The 24,857-nt window shown below is 36.2% G+C and overlaps 1 protein-coding gene across 1 annotated transcript; it reads right to left on the bottom strand.

The window, feature by feature from the left end:
* Positions 1 to 32: 32 nt before the first annotated feature.
* Positions 33 to 24,790, bottom strand: VCPIP1 (valosin containing protein interacting protein 1). The gene is made up of 3 exons (XM_045861041.1): positions 21,797 to 24,790; positions 12,404 to 12,490; positions 33 to 1,214 (listed from the first exon to the last, which is right to left on the bottom strand). The coding sequence occupies exons 1-3, from the start codon at positions 24,507 to 24,509 to the stop codon at positions 343 to 345; spliced, it is 3,672 nt and encodes a 1,223-aa protein (XP_045716997.1). The 5' UTR covers positions 24,510 to 24,790; the 3' UTR covers positions 33 to 342.
* Positions 24,791 to 24,857: the final 67 nt, after the last annotated feature.

Raw genomic sequence — 24,857 nt, forward strand, 5'->3', positions numbered from 1 at the left:
TTTTCAGAAATCAAACATATTTTGCAAAAGAATTTTTATGTTTGAAACATTAAGACTTTTATGGAATTAAAATTACAAAGAACTTCCAATGAACCACATACATGGAAAGAAACTCATCTCAACAGATCTAATAACTAATTTATAGGAATTCAGAGCCAGCCTGGGCAGCAGTATATTAGAAGCTATTGCCAAACACACACTTGTATCATGCACTGAATAACAAGATATAATCTTTGTATTATATACGTACAAGATATTTAATGACTAATCAAATTCTGTGGCCCAGCCAACAAATATTACATATTCACAATAAACATTCTGCTTTATTAGCCTCTAATAAAATCAAGAGTGATCCATTGGCTCAGTTGTGTTTGTCATCTCAGCATCTTGACTATCCATCTCTTCAGGTTCCTCTTCGGAATTTCCCTTTTGTGCTTTTGACCTTGTGGCAAACGCTGCTCCCAGTGCCTCGGCCACACAGCTACCAGTTGTTTCTGTATTCAAATTTTCAGTGCCACCAGTTAAAGAAAAAGATTCAGGTAAGCCAGTCTGAAGACCCCCAGACTTCACAGATGAACTCATAGCTTCTCCTTTCCTTTGAGGAAGATCAGATGGTGACTGATCTGTACTTTGATCCCTCAAGTGCTTGTCCATTGAAGCCTGAATGGAAGAAACCATTTCCTGCAATTTTTTTCGCTGGGCCTCAATCAAATCAGGATCAAGCTGCCTGCTGTCTCTCATTGTTGCTACTCCAGGAGCTATTCGAATAAGCTCATTGTTACTAGGAGCAGCTGTGAATACAGAAGGCTCTGTCTTAATGGAACTATTACTAAAGTCTGTCCCTGTGTTATGCTTCCTTACAACTGGAGTTTCCCTAGCTCTTGGATCAAGTTGTGGGTTACTGGATGCAGTTCCCAGAGAATGCCCTTTTCCCTGAAAGGCAGTTACATTATGAAGTTGCTCAGATTTCTTTTTCACTACTCCACCACTACCTAGTTTCAATAGCCCGTGTGAGGGACTGGATTCCCTACTTCTTGTAGTAGCCTCTGCTCGAACCTGACTTACAGCCTCTTTAACTAAGTCTTCAACATCAGGACCGATGGGGAAATGTCCTGCAGCATCCACACACAACTCCAATCTATCTTCAGAAGCATTATAGACAAAGGTTTTGCCAGGCAGATGTGGAAAAGTACAATGCTTGCCATCAGCCATACCTAAAGAAGGAGAAAAGATATTTAACATATTAAAATGTTACTTTAAAAGTACAGTAAGGACAATTTTAGATACAATAGTAAATTTTCAGTAATTTACAGATAAGTTTTCAGAACAATTAGAAAATAATTTACTTATTAATAGAATTTAATACTACTACAAAAAAGTACATCGAGACAGACCTTAAAGTAGTACCACAGGTGATGTTTAAAAGAATATACCATTTCTGCATTGGGCTTATGTAAGAACATATCCTCCTTTTTGAAAGATACTTGAATAATTAAAGCAAAATGTCACAATACTTGTAATCCTCAAATGGCTCAGAAAAATATATACAAATGTAACCTATGTATCTGTACAGAGAGACATAAGACAAATATAACTAACTGATTATATGTATATATCATTAACCTACCACAAAGTTAGGAAAGGGGGTTGAAACAAACAGCTGAGCTATAAAGGAAAATACTAGCAATAGTGTTAGTAAAGCAATGGCTTACAGTAAACTACTAAGAAAATATACTTTCATTTACTAAAATTCAAATGATAAACTTTGCAAAAATATAAGGGCAAAGTGTTACAAAACAATGTTGCACAGTATGTGCTAAATTAAGAATAAGTAATTCTCCTGAATTACACAATACTTGAATGAAGCTGTTTTCTCAATGACATAAGTATATATTTTTCACAAATACATAAAAAAAGATGAACTTTCAAAATAAGACATTCCACAGTTGAGGTAGTATTTACGGAACACTTGTAGGAAAGCTAGGATTAATGCATTGTGACTTAGGTATAACTAAGAACCGACACCTGATCACAATAAATTTAAAATTTTTTTCAATTCAACTTCTTTAAAATAGTTATATTTCATGTTACTCCTCTTATTCCTTTCTGGTATATCAGAATCACCAAAATAAGCCTGAGCTACTAATGCTCCTCAAAATATTCCACTGCAATTTACTTCTGATAGTCAACTAATGCAGCAGTAGAGGACAGAACTTTAAAGCAGGCTTTTCTTTATTTTTCTAGTTGAGCAGCTTGGTCTCACCACATGGTATTTCAAAATTTTACACATTTTACAGACTGAAAATACAAAAACTGCCTATTTTTTAAAATATCCAGTACCCTTACATTTTAAATTTATCACTATAAGAACACTCCAAGTATGCAAAAAAAAAAAAGGGTTTTCAAATCTTTTAAAAGCACAGATTTTTTCCACATTAAAAGAAAGATGAAGTAGAGAACTTTTAATAACACAAGGTACGTATGGGTATGTTTATTGGCAAAATACAAAGGCAAAAGCAAGCTAGTTAAAAAGAAATTGTTAAGTGCTATACAAATTCAGAGAAGAGGATGAGTGAACTCTAGATTGTTTTGTGGGCATGTAGGTTGTCCTCAGTTTTGTAGGTTATTAAGAATATTTCTTTGGTAAGTGAATTATCAATGAATAAAGTCCATTAATAAAACCCAATGAATAAAAATCAACAGAATTTCCTCGTGGCACGTTTTTGGCAGAGTAAACTACCCCAAAGTGCATTAGAACAATGGATGATCTATATTAAAATGATACAATAGAATAATATGCAGCACTGAAAATGAACTATAGTTGAACCCATCAATATGAATGAATCTGAAAAAGTACTGCATAAAACAAGTCACAAAGAAGGTATATAGCATAATTCTATTTTTATAAAGTTCAAACACAAGCAAAACTGAACACTATAAATTGAAGGATATCTCTGTGCAAGGGTTAAAACGAAATTTGCCACTCATCTTCTGCATTCATCTCTGTATAAAGACCTGCAAGAAAACTTACTACATTGTAAGCGAATTAATTTTAGAATACCTTTCCAAATATAACTAAACTGATTTAGTTTTATTGGGCAATATTTCTGTTCAAATGTAGATATACCATTTATCTATTAGGGTGGATTTTAACAAAGTAAGAGAAGTGTGTTCTTTCCCAGTTTTTGGAGGGTATGAGTTCATGTCTGCCAAGTGAGGAGGGCTTGATCCTTCAACCACAAGATAATACTAATGATTTGCCACATGAACCTGCCCTAAAAAAAAAAGGAAATTTTACCACAAATATTAGAAGAATTGTATTTTGAAAGATAAAATCATTTTCTGATGACCCATTTCAAATAGATATATTATAATCAACAGAATTTTAAATAACACCATAAATAACAATTAGAATTTAAATACTAATAACAAAAATTAGCCAAATATTTTTTCAGTGCCAGGCCCTTTGCTAACTGCTACATGTGCACAGTCTCATTTTACCCTAACTACAACCCTGAGATTACCATAATCACTTCACAAATAAAGAAACTAAAACTTAGAAGTCACACCGGAAGTAAGTGATAGAACCAAAATTTGATCTCAGATGTTCTTTCTCCAGAACACTAAATTACCTAATAAGGATAGATACCACAGAAAACATTTTAAAAATATATATTGACTCTATTGAGATACAATTCACCTATTTTAAGTGTACAACGGAATGGTTTTTAGTATAGTCACAGTTATACACTTATCACCACAATCACTCCTAGAAAATTTTCATGACTCAAAAAGCAATCCTGGACCCACTAGCAAGCAGTCACTCCCACATCCTTCCTTAACCCCATTCCAGCTCTAAGCAATCACTGATTTACCGTCTCTCTAGGTGTGCCTATTCTGTGACATTTCATATAAATGGAACATATGTGGTCTTTTGTGACTGGCTTATTTCATGTAGCATAATACATTCAAAGTTCATTTTTGATGTAGCATGCACCAATACTTCATTCCTTTTTATTGCCAAATAATATTCCATTGTATGGATATACAGAACCTTATTTATCCAATCACCATGATACAGCAATTTGGGTTGTTTCCACTTTTGACTATTATGAATAATGCTATTATGAATATTTGTGTACAAGTTTCATATATACACGTTTTCATTTCTCTTAGGTATATACCCAAGAGTGGCGCTGCTGGGTTGTATAGTTAGTCTATGTTAAATCTGTTGAATAACCAGATCATACACCATGACCAAGTGGGATTCATCCCAGGGATGCAAAGGATGGTATAATTTTCACAAATCAACAAACATAATACACTACATAAACAAAATGAAGTACAAAAAACCCATGATCATACCAACAGATGCAGAAAAACCATTTGATAAAATCCATCACCCACTCATGATAAAAACACTCAGCAAAGCACAAAGAGAGCATACTTCAACATAAAGGCCATATACAAGAAACTTACTGCCAACATCAATGTGAAAAAACTAAAAGGAATGAGACAAGGGTGTCCACTGTCGCCACTCTTATTCAACACAGTACTAGAAGTTCTAGCTACAGCAATCAGCGAAAGAGAGAAAGAGAGGAAGAGAGGAAGGGAAGGGAAGGGGAGGAAAGGGTAGGGAAGGGAGGGAAGGGTGAGAAGGGAGGAAGGAAGAGAGAGAAAAGGCATCCAAGTTGGAAAAGTGAGAGTAAAACTCATTATTCACAGACGACATGATAATATAAATAGAAAACCCTTATAGTCTCCATCAAAAAGCCACTTGACCTAATAAATGATTTTGGCAAAGTAGCAGGATACAAAGTCAATATTCAGAAATCAATGGCATTTTTGTATACCAACAGAACTATCAGAAAGAAAAGCTAGGAAAACAAATGCCATTTACTATACCAACAAGAAAAATAAAGTACCTAGGAGTAAATTTAACCAAAGATGCAAAAAGACCTGTACTCAGAAAACTACAGAACACTGAAGAAAGAAATTGAGGAAGATACAAATAAATGGAGGCATATACTATGTTCATGGACTAGAAGAATTAATATCATTAAAATGTGCATTCTGCTGAAAACAATCTATAGATTCAATGCAATTCCTATTAAAATATCAATGGCATACTTCACAGATTTAGAACAAATATTCCAAAAATTTATATAGAACCAAAAAAAGACTCTGAAGAGCCTCGGCAATCCTGAGAAAGAACCAAGTTGGAGGGATAACAATACCCACAATGGAGGGATATTAAACTATACCACAAGGCCACTGTAATCTAGACAATCTGATATTGGCATAAGAACAGACACAGATCAATGGAAAAGAACAGAGAGTCCAGAAGTAAACCCATGTCTCTATGGTCAATTAATATTCAACAAAGGGGGCATGAGCATACAATGGGGTAAAAATAGTCTCGTCAATAAATGGTATTGGGAGAACTGGACTGGTACATACAAAAAAAAATGAAACTAGACAACCAAATTATACCATACACCAGAATAAACTCAAAATGGATAAAGGTCTTAAATATAAGTCATGATACCAAAATGTCCTAGCGGAAAACACAGTCAGTAAATTTCAGATATCCCACACAGCAATATCTTCACCAATGTATCTTCTAGGGTAAGGGAAGTAAGGGAAAAAATAAACAAATGGGAGTACATCAAATTAAAAAGTTTCTGCATGGCTAAAGAAAACATCAGCAAAATGAAAATGCAACTGACTGTATGGGAAAACATATTTGCCAATGATACATCAGACAAGGGTTTAATCTCCAAAATATATAAAGAACTCATACAACCCAATGCCAGGGAGATAAACCACTCAATTAAAAAATGGGCAAAAAACCTGCAGATGGCCCATATACATATGAGAAAATGCTCAACATCACTAGCCATCAGAGAAATGCAAATTAAAACCACAATGAGATATCACCTCACACCTGTCAGAACAGCTATCATTAATAAATCAGTGAACAAGTGCTGGCAAGGATGCCAAGAAAAGGGAACCCTAGAGCACTGTTGGTGGGAATGCAGACTGGTGCAGCCACTGTGGAAAACAGTATGGAGTTTCCTCAAAAAAAAAAAAAAAAAAAACAAACCCTAAAATTGGAACTCTCTTTTTTTCTTTTTAGTTACCTCCACCTTATTTCTCTTTTTTCTGTTACAGGTAAAATCACTGTTTATGAAAATTGTATTTCTGTAAAATATTTAGACATACAAACACTATCAAATAACTTTTTCACATTTTTGTTTATTGTTCAAGTACAGTTGTCTCCATTTCCCCACCACCACTCCCCCCACCCCATCCATCCCCACTTTCTACGCTTGATCCTACCCCCCACCTTTGGCTTTGTCCACGTCTCCTTTACACATGTTCCTGACAGCTCTTCCCCCTTTGCCCCCATTATTCCTTCCCACCTCCCCTCTAGTTACTGTGAGTTTGTTCTTAATTTCAATTATCTCTGGTTCTATTTTGCTCATTAATTTATTTTGTTCATTAGATTCCTCTTATGAGTGAAATCATATGGTATTTGTATTTCACCAAGTGGCTTATTTCACTTAGCATAAATAATATTCTCTAGATCCATTCATGCTGTTGCAAAGGGTTGGAGCTCCTTCTTTCTTTCTGCTGTGTAGTATTCAAAAAAATTTGACCTGGCGATTCCACTGCTGGGACCATACCCTAAAAATCCCAAAACACCAAGTCAAAAGAATTTATGCTCCCCTATGTTCATAGCAGTGCTACTTACAATTGCCAACTGCTGGAAACAGCCTAAGTGCCCATCAGTAAATGAGTGGATCAAAAAACTGAAGTACATTTACATAATGGAATACTATGCAGCAGAAAGAAAGAAGGACCTCCTACAAACACCATATGATCTCACTCATAAGAGGAATCTAATGAAGAAAATAAACTAACAAGCAAAATAGAATCAGAAGCATAGATACATGGAACAGACTGAAAGTGGCCAGAGGGGAGGTGAGAGGGGGATAATGGTAGAAAGAAGGGGAAGGGACTAGTCAAAGAGCATATATGAATGACCCATGGACATGGACAATGGTTGGGGATTGACTGTGGGAGCACAGTATGGGCTGGGTAGCAGAGGGCAAAGGGGGCAAAATTGGGACAGCTGTAATAGAACAATAAAAACAATCTTTTGAGGAACCATCAAATTGTTTTCCCAAGCAGCTGTACCATTTTGTATTTCCTGGAGTGTACAAGGGTTCCAACTTTTCTACATCGTTGCTCACAGTTCTTATTATCTGTCTTTTTGATTACAGTCACCCTAGTGGGTATGAAGTACTATCTTACTGTGGTTTTGATTTGCATTTCCCTGATGGTTAATGATGTTGAGCATCAGTTCATGTGTTTATCGGCTGTTTATATATTTTCTTTGGAGAAATACCTATTTAGATCTTCTGTCAATTTTTAATTAGGGATTTTTGAGTTCTTTTACGTTTTAGATACAAACCTATCATCAGATATATAATTTGCAAAAATGTTCTCCCATTCTGTGGGTTGTCTTTTCACTTTTTTGATGGTGTCCTTTGCAACACAAAAGTTTGCTTTTAACTTATATACTTTTTTCTTTTGATGCTTGTACTTTTGGTGTCATATCTAAGGTTTTGCCTAATCCAAAATAAAAAAGTTTTATGCCTATGTCTTTAAGATTTTTCTAGTTTTAGCTCTCATGCTCAGGTTTCTGATACAGTTTGGTTTACTTTTATATAGTGTGTGAAGTAAAGGTCAAATTTCATTCTTTTGCATTGTACACACACTTGTCTCAGTACCATTTGTTAAAATCAATTCTAATTAAATGATAACTTTAAAAAAACCATTAAATGGTGTTAATATATTTCAGAAGGTAGAATGAAGTGAACGATGTAAAGTTAAAATAAAAGGGATGCAAAAATGGGGGTGTCAGGGAGAAACCTCTATCTTGAAACGCTTACATTAAAAAACAAAACTTTATAATCAATAATCTAAGTTTCATCTCTAAGAGTGCAAATTAAAAACAAAGCAAGAATAAAGAAGGAAAAAATAAAGAGCAAAAATCAATGAAACTGAAATCAGCAAAACAATAGAGAAAACCTATGAAACCAAAAGCTGTTCCTTTGAAAACACTGATAAAACTGATAAACCATTAACTAAACTTGGTCAGCAAAACATGAAAGGCACAAAACAAGAGAGGTACAAAATAAGAGAGGAAAAGTATTAGAAATGAAAGCTATAGTCCTAACAGTAACGGAATTATGCCAATAAAATTGAGCAGCTTGGATGAAATGGATAGATTTCTTCAAAGATAACAGTAACAAAGCTTGCTCAGGAAGAAAGGGATAATTTTATTAGGGATAACTATTAAGAAATTAAAATCATAGTTAAAAATTGTCCAACTAAGAAAATTCCAAGAACAAATGGTTTCACTGGTAAATTCTGCCAAACATTTAAGAAAGAAATAATATAAAAACTGTTACAAAATATAACAGAAAACAGAAGAGGAATGAATACTCCCCTACTCTACTTTATGAAGCCAACACTACCCTTTCTGACTATAGAGTCATTATAAGAAAGCTACATATTATTATCCCTCATGAATACAGTCACACACAAAAACACAAAATATAAGCACTGTGAATCCACCACGCAAAGTTGGTTCATATTTTAAAACAATCAATCAACAAATTGTCACAAGGTTGTTAAGGACAGCATAGGAAATATAGTCAATAATAATGCAATAACTATATATGGCATCAAAGGGTACTACACTTATCAGGAGGATCACTTCGTAAGTTATATAAATGTCTAACCACTGTGCTGTATACCTCAAACTAATATAATATTGAATGTCAACTGCAATTGAAAAATAAAAAATAATTTTAAAAAGGTAACAAAAAAAGTCAGTCAATGAATTCAACCCTATCGACAACTTAAAGAAAAAAAAATCCTAAGATCATTTCAATTGATGCAGGAAAAGAGCACCTAATAAAATTCAACATCCATTTACAATATAAACTTTCAGCAAACAAGGAATAGAAGGGAATGCAACCTCAATCTGATAAAGGGTATTTCTGAAAAACCTACAGACAGAATGCTTTTCCCCTAAGATCAGCAACAAGGCAAGGATATCCACTATCACCACTCCTATTTAACACTGAACTTACAACCAGTGCCATAAGGCAGGAGGAAAAAGATAAAAGGTATATGGACTGAAAAGGAAGAAATTAAACATAAAGCTGTCTTTTATTTGCAAATGATATAATGACCTACACAGACAATCCCAGAGAATCTGATAAAAAGCTACAACAACTAATTTGTGAATTTGGCAACGCCACAGGATACAAGGTCAATGCATAAAAACCAATCTTATTTCTGAGCACTAGCAATGAACAAGAAGAAAATGGAGTTTTTTAAAAGTGTGTTATACAACAGCACCCCAAAACATGAAATATTTAGGTACAAGTGAACAAAAGAAGTTCAATAATTATATTACAAAATTACAAACTTTGGTTAAGAGAAATTAAAGACCTAAATAAATGAAGAAATATAACATTTTCATGAACCAGAAGATGTGATGTCAAAATATCAATTGTCCTCAATTTGATCTCACATTCAACATAATCACAATAAAAATCCCAGCAGGCTTTTTGTAAATAGTGACAATTCATTCTATAATTTATATGGATAAACAAAGCACCTAGAATATTCAAAACAATTTTTAAGAAGATTCTAGAAATAGACCCATATGTATATGGTTAAATGATTTTTAACAAGTAACTTTACTGACATACATGTTGCACATAACTCGCCCTTCTCAAGTGTATGATTCATGATAATTTTTTTGATAAAGGTATCAAGGTAATTCAACAGATAAAGAGTACCTTTTTCAACAAATGTTGCTGGAACAACTGGGCATCCATACATAAAAAAACCTTCAACTCACACTTTGCAACATATAAAAAAATCAACTTGAAATGCATCACAAACCTAAGTTATCTAAAACTATAAAACTTCTGGAAGACATAGAAAATTTTTGTGACCTTGGATTAGGCAAAGATTTTTTGGATAGGAAACAAAAAGTGTAAGTCATAAAAGAAAAAAATGTTAAATTGGTTATCAAAATTAGAAAGCTCTACTCTTCACAAGGTCCTATTAAAAGAATAAACACAGAAGTTACAAACTGGGAGAGAATATTTGCAAAACATTTATCTAATAAATATTGTGTGCCCAGAATATACAAAGAACTCTCAAAACTCAATTTAAAAAAATCCAATTAATCCAATTTAAAAGCCAATTTTAAAATGGGGATAGGGAGGAACAGCAAATAAGCACATGAAAAGATTCCTGACATCATTAGTTTTTAGGGAAATGCAAATTAAAACCGCTATGAAATAGTACTATAAACTTTTTGCAATAGTTTTAAAAACAAAAAGTGATACTACTAGGTACTGACAAGAATACAGAGCATTTGGAACTCTAATATAGTGCTAGGAATATAAAATGGTCCAGCCACTTTGAAAAATGGTTTGGAAATTTCTTACAAAGTTAAGCATATATTTACCATATGACTCGGCAATCCCACTCCTATGTATTTACCAAAGAAAAGTGAAAACATATGGCCACACAAAGACCTGTACATAAATGTTTTCAGTAGCTGTGTTTACAGTAGCCAAAAACTGAAACCAAGAAAAAAGACATATGTCCTTCAATTGTTTATGAATTTTTAAAAATGTGATAAATATATGCTATGGAATACCATTCAGCAATAAAAAGCAATGAACTACTAACACATGCAACTAAACAGATGACTTGCAAAAACATTAGACTGAAAAAGAAATTGGCAATTTTTTTTCTGTAAAGGGACAACATAATAATATTTTAGGTTTTGCAGACCATAAAGCCTCTGCCACAACTACTCAATTCTGCCACAGTAGTGTGAAACAGCCATGTACACATGAGCACAGCTGTGTTTTAATAAAACTTTATATTTAAAAGGCAGTGGACCTGATATAGTTCACACGCAGTAACCTGCCAGCCCCTGTGCTAAATCAAAGGAGCCAGACACACAAGGTTACATTATATAATTCCATTTATATGGTAATATGAAAAAGGCAAACATAATAGAGACAAAAACCAAATCTGTAGTTGCCAGGGTCTGGGGGTGAAGGCAAGGGATTAATTAAAAGGGACATAAGGCAACTTTTTGGAATGATGAAAATATTCTCTATCTTGATTGTGGTGGTGGTTACATGACTGTTTATGTTTGTCAAAATCTATGTACCTATATACCTAAAAAGGGTAAATTTTACTACATGCCAATTATGCTTCAATAATCCTGTCTTAGAAAGAAAGGGAGGGAGAGAGAAAGCAAGTTATTCTTTGGTCTCTAAAAAAAAAGAAAATTGTTTTGAAATAATACAAAATCAAGGAAATTTAAATACTGGATATTTGGTTATATTTTTTAAAATGTGATAATGGTATTATGGTTACTTTTTAAAAAGAAAAAAACAAGATTCATATTGAAGTTCTTACAAATGACACATTATATGTGGGATTTGTTTTATAATAGTACAATTAGTATAGGGGTAGAAATGTACTAATAATTGTTGAAGCTGGGCTGTGGGTAAATACGGGTTCATTATACTTTTATTCTTGTTACTTTTATGTATGATTGAACATTTCTACAATAGCCAAATTGGGTGGAGTGGTAGTTAAGAATGAAGAAAAAGTGAGGAAGAGATAAAAGCCATAAAACAGAGATTATGCATGTAATGTCTACTGAGGTCAGGTAGCTAAAGAAGTGAGATAAGCCAGGGTGATAAAGTCTGAAGCTGAAAGTATTCACATTAAATTTTTGAAAAAACATGTGCTTTCCAAATATACACACTGGCATCCTTTCTCTTAAGACCTTAAAACTATAAAGATACAGTTATACACTCACACATGCCTTTATAAACAAAGCACGCACACGGTGAAAAGCAGTTAAATGTCAAATGAGCTGTTTCCTACAATCCAGTAAGCACTAGGGTATATATAACAATTATAGCCAAAACACAACAACAAAAACCTGTATTATCTGGTTCTAGGATAGTCACTAGCATTACAACCAAATCTGATTCTAATTTCACAATTTGTCTTTAGTTGTCAAGAATCATATACATAATTAAATGAAAAATAGGAGCAAGAAATGGATAGGAGATTTTTAGTAATATTATAACAGAAAACACAAGTGTATCAGGGTAATAATCCCCTTTAATTAGGCAGATTGCTAAAGAAGAATATATACCTAAAATTCACATTGGAAATAGTTTTAGAAGGATACTATCTAAACTTTCTTAATCTTCTAACAGCTTGAGTGAAAATATTATCTAAAAATAAAATAATAAATTAACTATACCCATGGTTTTCTTCATAATATTGTAGAATACGCCACCCTGTTGGAACATGTGAGGAAGCCCCTTTGCGTAAGACCACACATCCTCTCCTGTAAGATAAAAACAAATACAGTATTAGCAACAAACAAAAATATTCAACCCAGGTTTGTTTTAATACAGATTAGCCTCTAAAAGAGATTGCAAGGCTGGTATAACATATAGGAGTGATGAGGCGATAGTACACTAGTAGTACTTATTTTTTTTTTTTATCCAAGGACATTTTTTTTATTGCTTTTAGAAAGCACTTTGCTCAGAGAGAGAGAAACATCGATGTGAGACAGAAGCATCAACCTGCTGCTTACTGTACCTGCCCCGACTCAAGGACCAAGGATCAGGAAACAAACCTATAACCCAAGGCATGTGCCTTGACTGGAAAATGAATCCACCACCTTTCAGTTTTGGGACAATGCTCCAAACAATTGAGCCACACTGGCCATGGTGCACTTAATTTTTTTTGGTAAAAATCTGAACAGTTACCAGATTAGGGAAGTCCTCAGAATTGTCCACCTAAATACTAGTAAGAAAAATGACACTTCTTATGTATTCAGATATATAAATATATGTGTAAGTACACAGACACAATGGAATTATTGCCATTTGCAACAACATGGAAGGATCTTGCAGGCAGTATGCTAAGTAAAATAAGTCAGGTGGAAAGGGACAAAAACCATATAATTTCACTCATATGGGGAATATAAAACAAAAGTGAAACACACAAATAAAACAGAACTCATAGACACATACAACAGAATGGTGGCTACCAGAATGAAAGGCGGGTAGGGAGCAGGAGAATTAGGTAAAGGGGGTCAAACACATGATAACAAAAGGAAACTAGAGTTTTAGTGGTGAACACACAATACAGTCTACAAATATCAAATTATAATGTTGTATATTGAAACCTATATATTATTAACCAATTAACTCAATAAATTTTAAATAAATAAATAGGACTTTTAGTGTCAGTTCCTCTAAGATTTTTCAGTGGTGCTTAGGTGGGAACCTTCCTTGCTGCTACAATGTATATGACTACCATACTGTAGGTTAAGTTAGTTTACTTCTGTTCCTCTGTTTTCCCTCTAGACTAGAAGCTTTTCAGAGTCAGGAAAAGGTCAGTGGCATGGCACAGTGCTGGACAGTAGCACTCTTAGCATTTAGTGAATGAATACATATGAATGAATTGTATAAATGAAGTTTTTCCTTTTAATAAGGTCTGAAAGAAGTCCTGAAAAAACTTAACTGAAGAAGTACAATGATAACTGTTCTTCAACGTTACAGATAAAATATAACTAATGGTACCATTGGTCCTCTTCATGAATCAAGTAAAACAAAATCATAGCAAAAACAAAGGTAAGGAATTTGAGGCACAACCTTCCAGTTATAAAGTAAGTCATGGAATGTAACATACAGCATGGTGACTATAATAATACTGCATACTTGAAAGCTGCTAAGACAGTAGATCTTAAGAGAAGGGCAGAATTATTTTGCTACAATTTCATTAGAAAGTAAACTCTTATAGAATAGGAATAGCTGGTAAAGCATGTAGCCAATATTATATTAATTCATATAATTTTAGTCTCCAATTAATTTTACTTTATAATTCAACTGTGTCTTCATAGTACAACGCTAAAATACTTAAGTTCAACATACTGTGTGTGTATTTAAATGTAGGAAAAAGTCTACACCACCTATATGGATAACTTCTGTTTACACCCTGTTTCCCTTAAATCCTTCCTCCTAATAGCCTTCAGTTCTCCTACCTGAACAGTAGTTATACATGGCACTGATATTATGAATGGTTTTTCTTTTGGTTTATCTGATGGTTTTCCTTTTTAACAAAAAGCAATTTGTTAATTTTTAAAAGTATATTAAAATAAAAACATTTTTAAAAATATATTTTTCTAACTTTTGCTAATAATACAATCATGGGGTTAAAAGTGAGTTTAAAAGGTCATCATTCCTATTTTCTAACTTTATATATTTAAAAAGGTAATTTGAAATTTCTAGTTTTATGGAGCAAGTGAGTAAATTTAAAAATACAGTATCGATATGAAATGTATTTTTAAAGGCCCACCCCAAAATACCTAAAATTAGCTCTGAATTCAAGTACTTATGACCATAAAATAACTAACCCAAAATGTAAATGGTACATGGTACTTCAATAAGAACCCCAGTTATTCATTTGCTGAATATAGAATGTCATCTCTCCATACTTCCTACAGATCCTTTTACCATCTAAAAATGTATCTACCTTATCAGTAGTCAAAACCATTTCTAAGAAAGGCATACCTGTTTCCTTTTACTCAGTCCTTTAAATGTATACAGCCCATTGAGCATTTAGTGTTATTATCAGAATTAAAAGATGTATTTATCATAAACATATATATACACAAACCTGTGAGTAAATGTGCAAACATACACAGATAATCTGATTCTCTGGGGAGTGTAAATGTTAAAGAAAACTATTATATTTTACTTTATACACACTTGAATTGTTTGAATTGTTTTAATCCTTACCTGAAGATATGTTTAATGATTTCAGAGAGAGAGGGAGGGAGAGGGAGAAGGGAAGAAATGGGGAGAGAGACAGAGAGAAACATCAATCAGTTACCTTCCATGGGCGCTGACTGGAAATCAAACCCACAACCTAGGCATGTGCCCTGATGTGGAATGGAGCCCACAACCCTTTGGTGTATGGGACAATGCTCCAACTAACTGAGCCACCCAGCCAGGGCAAATTCTTTAAATTTTAAAAAATAATATCTTCATGGACAACAAGTGTGGTGATTACCGTGGGTGGAGAGGAAAGGGGCCGGGGTATAAGAGGACTAAATGGTAATGAAAAAAAATACAATAAAAAACTCAAGCCCTGGCTTGTTTGGCTTAGTGGATTGAGTGCCAGCCTGCAAACCAAAGGGTCGCTTGTTTGAGTCCCAGTCAGGGCACATGCAGGTCCCCACTAGAGGGATGTGAGAGAAGCAACCACACATTGATGTTTCTCTCTCCTTCTTTCTCCCTCCCTTCCCTTCTCTCTAAAAATAAATAAAATCTTTTTAAAAAACTCAAGAAAAAAAATCTTGTAACTGAAAAGATATGAAAGAAAATAAAAGTTATCAAAGTAGCTGAGTACGAAAAGAACAGAATCAATGTTTAACTTAATCCTCAAAGTATGATAGTATAAAATCACCATTTATAACATACACATTTAATCTTAAAATGCCATCTATACACATTATTTTTTAATCACCTTTATGACTGCTCCATTAGAAATATGCTGTCTATAAATCATTTAAAAGGGCGTTCAGGGACTTCCGGCAAGATGGAGGCATAGGTGGACGCACTGTACCTCCACGTACAACCAAGATTAGAACAACAACAATTTAGAGGCAGAATAACACCCAGAACTGACAGAGAATTTATCTGAATGGAAGTCGGACAGCCAAGAAGTTGAAGTAGACCCCATCATCCAGACCAGTAGGAGGGGCGGAGACGAGCTGCAGCCGGCGCGAGCCTGGAGAACAGGGAGAACTGGGCACATAGGCAACCGGGAGCGCGTAAGCCATCATCCGGGGCGCAAGATCGCAGCAAGTGGACCCTGAGTATGCAAGTGGCAACTGGCAGACCCAGTGAGGCTGCAATTGTGAACCAGGGCAGAGCACACAACCCAGGATCCCAGGGAAGGGACTGAGATCCCAGGAGAACGGAGCTACCGCCATTGTTCCCTCCCGCCCCCACCCCCACATACTACATCACAATCTAGCAACTGCGGTGCCCAGCCCCGGTGAACACCTAAGGTTCCGCCCCTCACCTGCCCCTCACCGGATCAGGAGCAACACGTCTCAAACAGAAAAACAGATCAATGCCCCAGGGCTCATCCTTTTGAGCGACCAAGAGATTGCCAATCTATCAGATGCACAGTTCAAAACACTGGTGATCAGGAAGCTCACAGAATTGGTGGATTTGGGGCACAAATTATATGAAAAAAATGCAGGTTACCATAAAAGAGATGAAGGAAGATGCACAGAGAACCAATAGGGATGGTAACAAAATTGGGACTCAGAACAATACAGTGGACCAGAAGGAAGAAAAAAACAACCAAACAGGAAAGAATGAAGAAATAAGAATTCAAAAAAACGAGGAGAAGCTTAGGAACCTCCAGGACATCTTTAAACGTTCCAACATCCAAATTATAGGGGTACCAGAAGGGGAAGAGGAAAAGCAACAGATTGAGCATGTATTTGAACAAATAATAAAGGAGAACTTCCCCATTCTGGCAAAGGAAATAGACTTCCAGGAAATCCAGGAAGCTCAGAGAGCCCCAAAGAAGTTGGACCCAAGAAGAAACACACCAAGGCACATCATCATTACATTAGCCAAGGTAAAAATGAAGGAGAGAATCCTAGAAGCAGCAAGAGATAAGGGGACAGTAACCTACAAAGGAGTTCCCATCAGACTGTCAGCTGATTTCTACAAAGAGACCTTACAGGCAAGAAGGGGTTGGAAAGAAATATTCCAAGTCATGAAAGACAAGGACCTACATCCCAGATTACTCTATCCAGCAAAGCTTTCATTTAGAATGGAAGGGCAGATAAAGTGCTTCTCAGATAAGGTCAAGTTAAAGGAGTTCATCATCACCAAGCCCTTATTTTATGAAATATTAAAGGGACTTATCTAAGAAAAGAAGATAAAGAAAAAACATGTATAGTAAAAGGACAGCAAACTCACAATTATTAACAATCACACCTAAAGCAAAACCAAAAGAAACTAAGCAAACAACTAGAACAGGAACAGAACCACAGAAATGGAGATCACATGGAGGGTTATCAATAGGGGGGTGGGAGGAGGAGAGGGGGGGAAAAGGTACAGCGAATAAGTAGCATAGATTGTAGGTTGAAAATAGATAGGGGGAGGGTAAGAATAGTATGGGAAATATAGAAGCTAAAGAACTTATGACACATGGACATGACTAAAGGGGGGATATGGGGGGGAGAGGCTGTACAGGGTAGAGGGGAGTGAAGGGGGAAAATGGGACAACTGTAATAGCATAATCAATAAAATATATTAAAAAAAGGGCGTTCAGATGGCATGTAAAGTATAATAATATGCATTAACTACTATCTGGATTTGAAACTGTCTTCCAGCCAATATTTGAAGAAAAAAAGTCAAGATGCAATAATGATATTCAGACCCAGTATCATCTAAAACGTAAGTGTATGAACCCCAACTGTAAATCTGGAAAATCTTAAAGCAGTTGTAACATCAAGAGGCACTATGAAATTACGAAATACTGTGCACTTTAAAAATGTGTATTAGCCATGGCCAAGTGGCTCAGTTGGTTGGAGCTTCATCCAGTGCACCAAAAAGGTTGCAATTTGATCCCTGAAATGGTACACGTATGGGAGTCACCCAACAGTTTTCTCTCTCACATCAATGTTTCTTTCTCTCTCTCCCGTTTCCTCTCTAAAATCAATTAAAACATATCTCAGGTGAGGATTTTAAAAACATATTTTAAAAATTCATAGTTTTTTTTTCAGGAAAATAGAAAGTACACAAAAATGAAATAAGTTGCTCAACTCTAAAAGGTCACTAAACTTAGCAGTGAAAAGGTATAAATACCACAAGTAGCCTAATTCCATTAAAGCAATTCCAAATGACAAATTCTGTTTTTCACAAACCTGTCTTATCACTTAAAAAAAGAAAATTAACTAGAAACTTAGTAGAATACAATATTAAGAAAAAAATGTTAGCTTAGGATTTGTGGTGATGTACCATCTCTCATATCTACCACCAAAGAAAATGCACAGAAAACTGGTCTACAAGAAAACTTAATAACATTTTGTAATACTAGAGTTAGAGTCAGTCCAATACTATATAAATAATATTACAGTCTGCAAAAATTGTTCAATAACCTCCAAGTGGACTGGATAAAGTGGATTAAAATGTGAAATATTTACAGGGAAAACATAATTTCATTTTAAAACTAGCATCATAAGATTCAAAGTGACTAATTCCATGTATTGTTTTTACTGAGCAAAGACTCATGTACTTACTTCAGGTTTGCTGATACAAATAAATAATATAAATTCTATTTAATAAATATTCTACTTAAAAATAATGAAGGGAAAAGCACATGTCCCTGACTACCAAGCATCCAGCCTATTTAATGAAAATATAAAAGCTATATAATGAAAATGAAAGAAGAAGCACATGTCCCTGACTATCAAGCATCCAGCCTACTTAATGAAGATATAAAAGCTATATAATGAAAATGAAAGCTATACAAGTATAGGAAGCTCTCAGCTGGAATCCTGCAGGTAAATTTATGGAAGGCAATGAGTGTCTCTCCATCTTTGTATCTCTAGTACTCTCTAACTCATAGCGGACATTCATTTTGCTGAAATGATCTGCATTAATTCATTCAGTAAGCATTTTCATTCCACCTAATAAGTGTCAGGCCCTATACTAGGTGATAAGGTTTCATAGGTGAATAAAACAGGCTACTGTCATTGCTTTTGTGGTTCATAATACAGTGGGTAAGGTATATGAGTAAGTAAATCAACAAATAAGATAATGAAAAACCTGTAATAGATCCTATGACAGAAATGAAGAGTATACAATGATAGAGGGTACTTACTTAAGAGTGGTTTGCAAAGGTTTCTCAAACTCTTATTAGATAAGGTGACCAGGAGGAGAAAGTCTCTCTTAAAAAGCTTGTATTTAAGCCTAAACCTAAATGAGAAGGGGCCAGCTATCTGAACAGCATAAAGCTTAAAGAGCTATTTTTTGAAGTGACATCAGTAGCTTACATCACATTTGATAATTCACAAAATAATTTCTACACTTTGAAACTTTCAATTTTCTAAATAAGCCCTGTCATTTTCCATTTTTCAGCCCACTTTTTATTAAAAGTATCTTTAAGTACAGTTACAAGAAAGTTAGAGGTAGAAAACTAATATTTTGTGGAGAGACTAATACAGGCCAGGCACTGTCCTAGTACTTTAAAGCAGAAAGTCTCTCAAGTGCTACCACTATAAAATAGGCAAAACACTTTTTATGATAAAATTTTGTGTCTGGAGTAGAAGACAAACCTGTGGTTTGTAAGGGCAGCAACATAAATGTTAGAAGTGAAGACGGAAGGGATCGTAACAGGAAGATATTATCTTGGTGAACTCATTGCAATCTATAGTCTATTAATCAAATATTCACGATCAGAACCCACAAATAAAAATCAAAAAGTGACTAACTATAAACCAGAATTATGTTGTACTAATTTTGTTATTAAATATATTATCATGCTGACTGGACTTTGAGAATACTGATCATAATCTCACCCATGCCACGTAATCCTTACTTGCACTCTCAACTGTACATCAACATTTATATCAGGAAGTTAAATGAGTGACTGGAATCAATGTTTGATGAATATGGAATCAGTAAAGGGATACAGATCTTTCAGCCAGGCCATGGAAGGGACTGACCACCTATTCTTGCCCCTGAAAAGACTACCTTCCTGGTCAGCAGAATTTTCATGAACCACAGATGATGTATCTTTTGCCCTTTGTACAGCAGTGTATAATTCTGCTTTTCAACTTTTTCAACATTCAGTGCTGACCATCCATTTCATTTCTGCTGGCGCAACCTTTGTTTAGATATGTTAATGTCATCTGTTTAATTCAATCAAAAACATTTCAAAGTGCCTGTGATGGGCTGGGAGCTATAACAGGTGCTGAACATCCAAGGTTAGTTCTCATCCAATGTTAGTTCTCATCTGAGCCATGTCCTCAAGAGTTCATCTTCTAATTAGCAAGACCTCTCTTTCCTATTTTTGACCCAGGAGATTGCATGTTTCTTTAAGTGCCTTCTGCATATATCTAATTTTATCCATTCTAATGTCTAATGTCAATTAATTTTCAGAGTTCTAGAAGGAATACACCGTTACCCTACCACAAGGGGTATTTTGTATAGGAGGCACTGGGGAGTTAAGTAGTTTACTTGAAATCACTAAGTTAATAAATAGTGGAGCCAAGATGCAAACGCTAGGTCTTTCTGACTCCAAAAATCACACAGTATTTCCTCTATTCCATGCAGTCTCTAAGAAACTAAAAACTCTGAGATATAAAATACATAAAATGCCTACATTTCCTCACACATTCCCCCATTCAATGACTATGTCTGCCAAAATAAAATCAGTGATATCAAGTTACAAATTTTTACAGGGCTTTTAGAATTCCTATTAACTAGTAGGCCCCCTAATTTAATAAGCCAACAATAAATAATCCTCATTTTGGAAGGTAAAGGCTCATTTCACTGATATTTAGTACTGTTGGAAAACTGAATCAAAACTCAGATCACTTTTCTAGTTGAAAGCTCTAATCTCAGCAAAAAAAAAGCACCCTTCTAATATGTAATATATCTAAATTTTACTTTTACTTTAAGCCTTAATATATTATTATGTAAAACATATTACCAGTGATTTAAAAACATAAATTAAGCAAATAAAAAGTACAAAGTGCACCAATGGATATCTCAACTTATCTAAAGCTTTAAGTTACATATTCTGTTGATAATATATTTTCCTTTAATTTATGCTGAATTACTAAGAAGAAATGCTTCTTAACCAATCCCATTAATATCTACCTGTTTTTTATATTTCTCATGAGTTATAATAGCTCTTTACAGTTGATGGCAAAGAGTTACTAAGTAAGGAAATTACTTGAACAGAAATCCTAATGTACAAATAAGAAAAATATGATGAACTGGGAAAGGGAGAACAGGAAATGGGAGGAGAAAGACTATTAGATGGAGCACTGTAGGAGTAAAAACATCAGAAACTGCAATTCATCAAACAGGAAGTCCTGAAATCACATGACATGCAGGAAAATGAAATTTAAAAATAAATGAAAAAGGGAAAGAAAGGTGGGCAGGCTCAACAGAGCCAAGAGTGGGGGGAATGCAAAAGGCTTTAAATAGAGACATTACAAACCTATTTAAAAGAATACATCATTTGGGTGAACTCACAATATCACGAAAGAGATGATGCATTATAGTATTGTTTACCGGAAACCTATATAATTTTATTAACCAATGTCACCCCAATAAATTCAATAAAAAATTTTTTAAAAGTTATAAATAAATAATCTTGTGATAGATAAGGGACTACTTTCACTTTCTCACTTATCTTTTAATATTTACTCAGTAGAGAATTACACTAACATCTAGCCACTAACTGTCAAAAAGCTAAAGAAAATGATTCTCTCCTAAAATAGCTTTTATGATAACCAGTTTTTTCATAAAAACAGAAAAGTATATTATATTCACAATTAGGTTAAGAAATATCATCTAAGTTAAATTGATCTTACCCATTAAGGTTGCTAAAAGACACAAGGAGTACATTTCTTTGTCAGCTTGCTCCTGAAGTTCCTTAGATGACAGTTTACCAGTAGCAGCAATCTCTTCTTGTTTCACAGCATGAGCTGAGTGTGCTGCAGCAGACTGACCACCTTCTGCTTTACTTTTTAGAATCTCTATTGTAATTCTGTCACCATGCTGTAAAGGTACTGGCTCCTTTTCCATGCCTGCCTGGGGTGGCGTTAATTCTTTAGGCGGAAAGCCATATCGAATACACTGTAAATATGGAGGAATGTTGAATTCTCTGGCTATGCTTTCCTGAAGTTCAAAAAATGTTGTTGAAGACTTAAGTGTAACCATGGACTGTCGTCCATCATTAGTTGTTATTCGGATCTTCTTCTCTTTAGAAGTTGTTGGTGAATAAAGAGACTTGGTCGGGGTAGCAGGCGCAGAGGATGGACCATCACGAATGGCACTGGGAGAAACAGTCCTGGGCTGGCCTTTTTGTTCTTGTTTTAACTTCTCTGTTTTCCGTTTCTGCATTACAGAAGCTTGTTCTGTAATACTCTGTTGAATAATTCTTTCAGTTTTACTCATGTTTAACTCCTCCTTGTGCAAAGTTTTTGTTTTCTGTCCAGTGAGAATAATTTTAGTTGGGAGCTGAGACTCTGACTCTTGTCCTTGTACATCTCCAACTCTTTGGGCATGAGCACCATCTATGTTTACAGGAGTATAATCATCAGGATTCTTTTTGGCAGTCTGATGCAATATAGTGTGGACAACTTTCTGAACCAGGATTTCACTCCCAAATTCACCAGGAAAGTGCTTGGTAACAAGTTTCATTGCAACATCGTAAACATTACTATTCAAAGATGAATCACTTTCATATTGGAACCAATAAACTGTTTCTCTGACCACTCTGCCACCCCATTCCAAAGTAATAGGAAAAGCTTCTGGTAGATTGTCATACTCCTTACCATCCCAAAAATGTTTGAATCCACAACCACATTTGCCACCAGTGGACCTAGAATTAGTTCTGTCCCCATCCAAATACACAATAGACCCATCTCCTCTGACCCTTCGCACAGATGTGCCATGGCACCAATTACAAGCTGTTAGATTACTCAATCCGTAGTCTGGTACCAGAACATCTTTCATTGAATCATATGAGCAAACCAAATTGTTCAAGGGAAAGCTATAATTTTTGTCAGGCCTCAGCTGTCCATGAGTACTTTTTGCCAGGTTATACAGTTTCCCTCCTGGAGCCAACCACTCTGGAGGAACGTGAAGTTCAGAAAGGGCACCACAGAGCAAACATTTGTGAAGACGATTATCCATTACTGCTTTTTTAGCAGCTGCTGTGACTTCTTCAGGCTGTACTCCTATCACCCCAGTCCTCCTGTAGAAATACTGATGGACATCAGCAACCAAACTAGGGTGGATACCGTGTTTGTCCATAAAGACTTCTTCCATAGCAGCAACAAGCCTAAGCAAGTATTTATCCTGCAGACTTCTGTCTCCTCCAATAACACAACCACCATCCTCCTCAAGTTTGATGTACTTTTTAATAAGGTCCTGAGGCACACCCCATGCTTTAGGAAGCAAATTCATAGGCAGTTTGGGCAAAGCAGCCCCCTTTATACCTACCAAGGGGATATAATGGTTTCTACCAGAGCTACTCCATGCAATACAGATTGGTTTGTTCAAATGACCATCTTTCCCAGTGCACTTCTCTGCAGGGATGAGCCCAGGCAGAAAGGTAGCTGAATAATCTCCAGAGCTTCTCATGCCACTGAGAGAATCTAACAAAATAATAGGGCGATGTAACACGTTGGCAAGGCCAAATATGTGGATGTTCCTCAGACCCAAGGGAACACCCTCCGGCGGTACAAACATAGGGTCACACTCATTGATAATGTCTTCCCACTCAGCAGCATCAATGAAGTCATGGAACAGGGCTTGATATCTGGCCAGGTGCTGCTGAAAGTGCTGTTTCAGATTCTCTCTCAAGGCATGCCAGAAGAGCTCCCGGCCTACTAGAGCCCGGGACACAGCATGCACCAAGCAATGTCCATCCCCGTCCACATGCACTGGAATGAGGCATTCCTGACTTTTATTGGCCCGCTTGATGTCCTCAAGAGTGTCATGCAAATATAGGAGGCTTCCGGAGCGGTCCTTGCCATAGCCCACGGTGTTAACATGCTCTGGTTCGATGAGGAAGGCGCGGTCACCCAGTAAAGCGCAATCGAACACTTCGCCCTGGTTCATGTCCCGGAGAAGCTTAGCCCGGCCCGTCTGCTTGTCCATTCCATAGCGAGCTAATATGGGCGACAACAATTTGCAGTGGTAGTTGGAAAGGCCCATCACCTTTACCAGTTCCGTGGTCTTCTTGGGTGCTCCCGTAACCCCCAACAGCGCGTTCCGCAGCAGGTTGTGTAGCACTACGTCCGGGTCGGTCACCTCCTCCACCCCCAGCAGCTGTTGTTGCTCGTGCCGCTGTCCGCACTCGGTACACTCGATGCTGACGGAACCGGAGGCCGGGAAGAACAGTCGCGCCTGGCACTTCGGATCTGGGCAGCTCCCGGAGAGGATTCTCCGGTCTCTCCGCTTCGAGAGCACCCCCGGAGCAGCAGCCGCCGCAGTCGTCAGGGACGATGGAGTCTGCGGAGCCTCAGGCGGAGGAGGTGGCGGCGGCAGCGGAGGCGGCGGCGGCGGCTGAGACATAGCGCTCGGGTCTTGTGTCTCGCTCCGCGTCCCAAGCGACCCTCAATGGCTCATAGCCCAGACCTCCACCGGCCCAACTCGGTCTAGCCCAGGCCCAGGGCGACTCACTTTCCTTTCTCTATCAGCTCCTCCTCCTCTTAAGCGAAGGCGGAAGCACCAGACGTTGTTTCTCTTCTTACTTCTCCACTGCCGTAGCCGTTGCCCCGAACGTAACGGCCACCACCCTACCCCGCACTCACACTCACACACTCTCGCTCTCTCGCTCAAGACACACACAGACATACACGCCCTCACTGAGAGTGCGCAGGCGCAGCTTCCGCTCTACCCTCTGGGAATTAGAGTCTTCGA

The sequence above is a fragment of the Phyllostomus hastatus genome, unplaced genomic scaffold, assembly GCF_019186645.2.
Source record: "Phyllostomus hastatus isolate PE091 unplaced genomic scaffold, TTU_PhHast_1.1 phas_scaffold_21, whole genome shotgun sequence".
NCBI lineage: Eukaryota > Metazoa > Chordata > Mammalia > Chiroptera > Phyllostomidae > Phyllostomus > Phyllostomus hastatus.

Bases quoted from the DNA above. Each gene is read 5' to 3' on its own strand.
- VCPIP1 (XM_045861041.1), bottom strand. From the start codon at position 24,509: ATGTCTCAGCCGCCGCCGCCGCCTCCGCTGCCGCCGCCACCTCCTCCG. The intron at 12,491-21,796 runs GTAAGATCAATT...TTTATCTTACAG, and splicing joins TCTTTTAGCAACCTTAATGG to GAGAGGATGTGTGGTCTTAC. The intron at 1,215-12,403 runs GTATAGTTAATT...CTCCTTCTTTAG, and splicing joins TATTATGAAGAAAACCATGG to GTATGGCTGATGGCAAGCAT.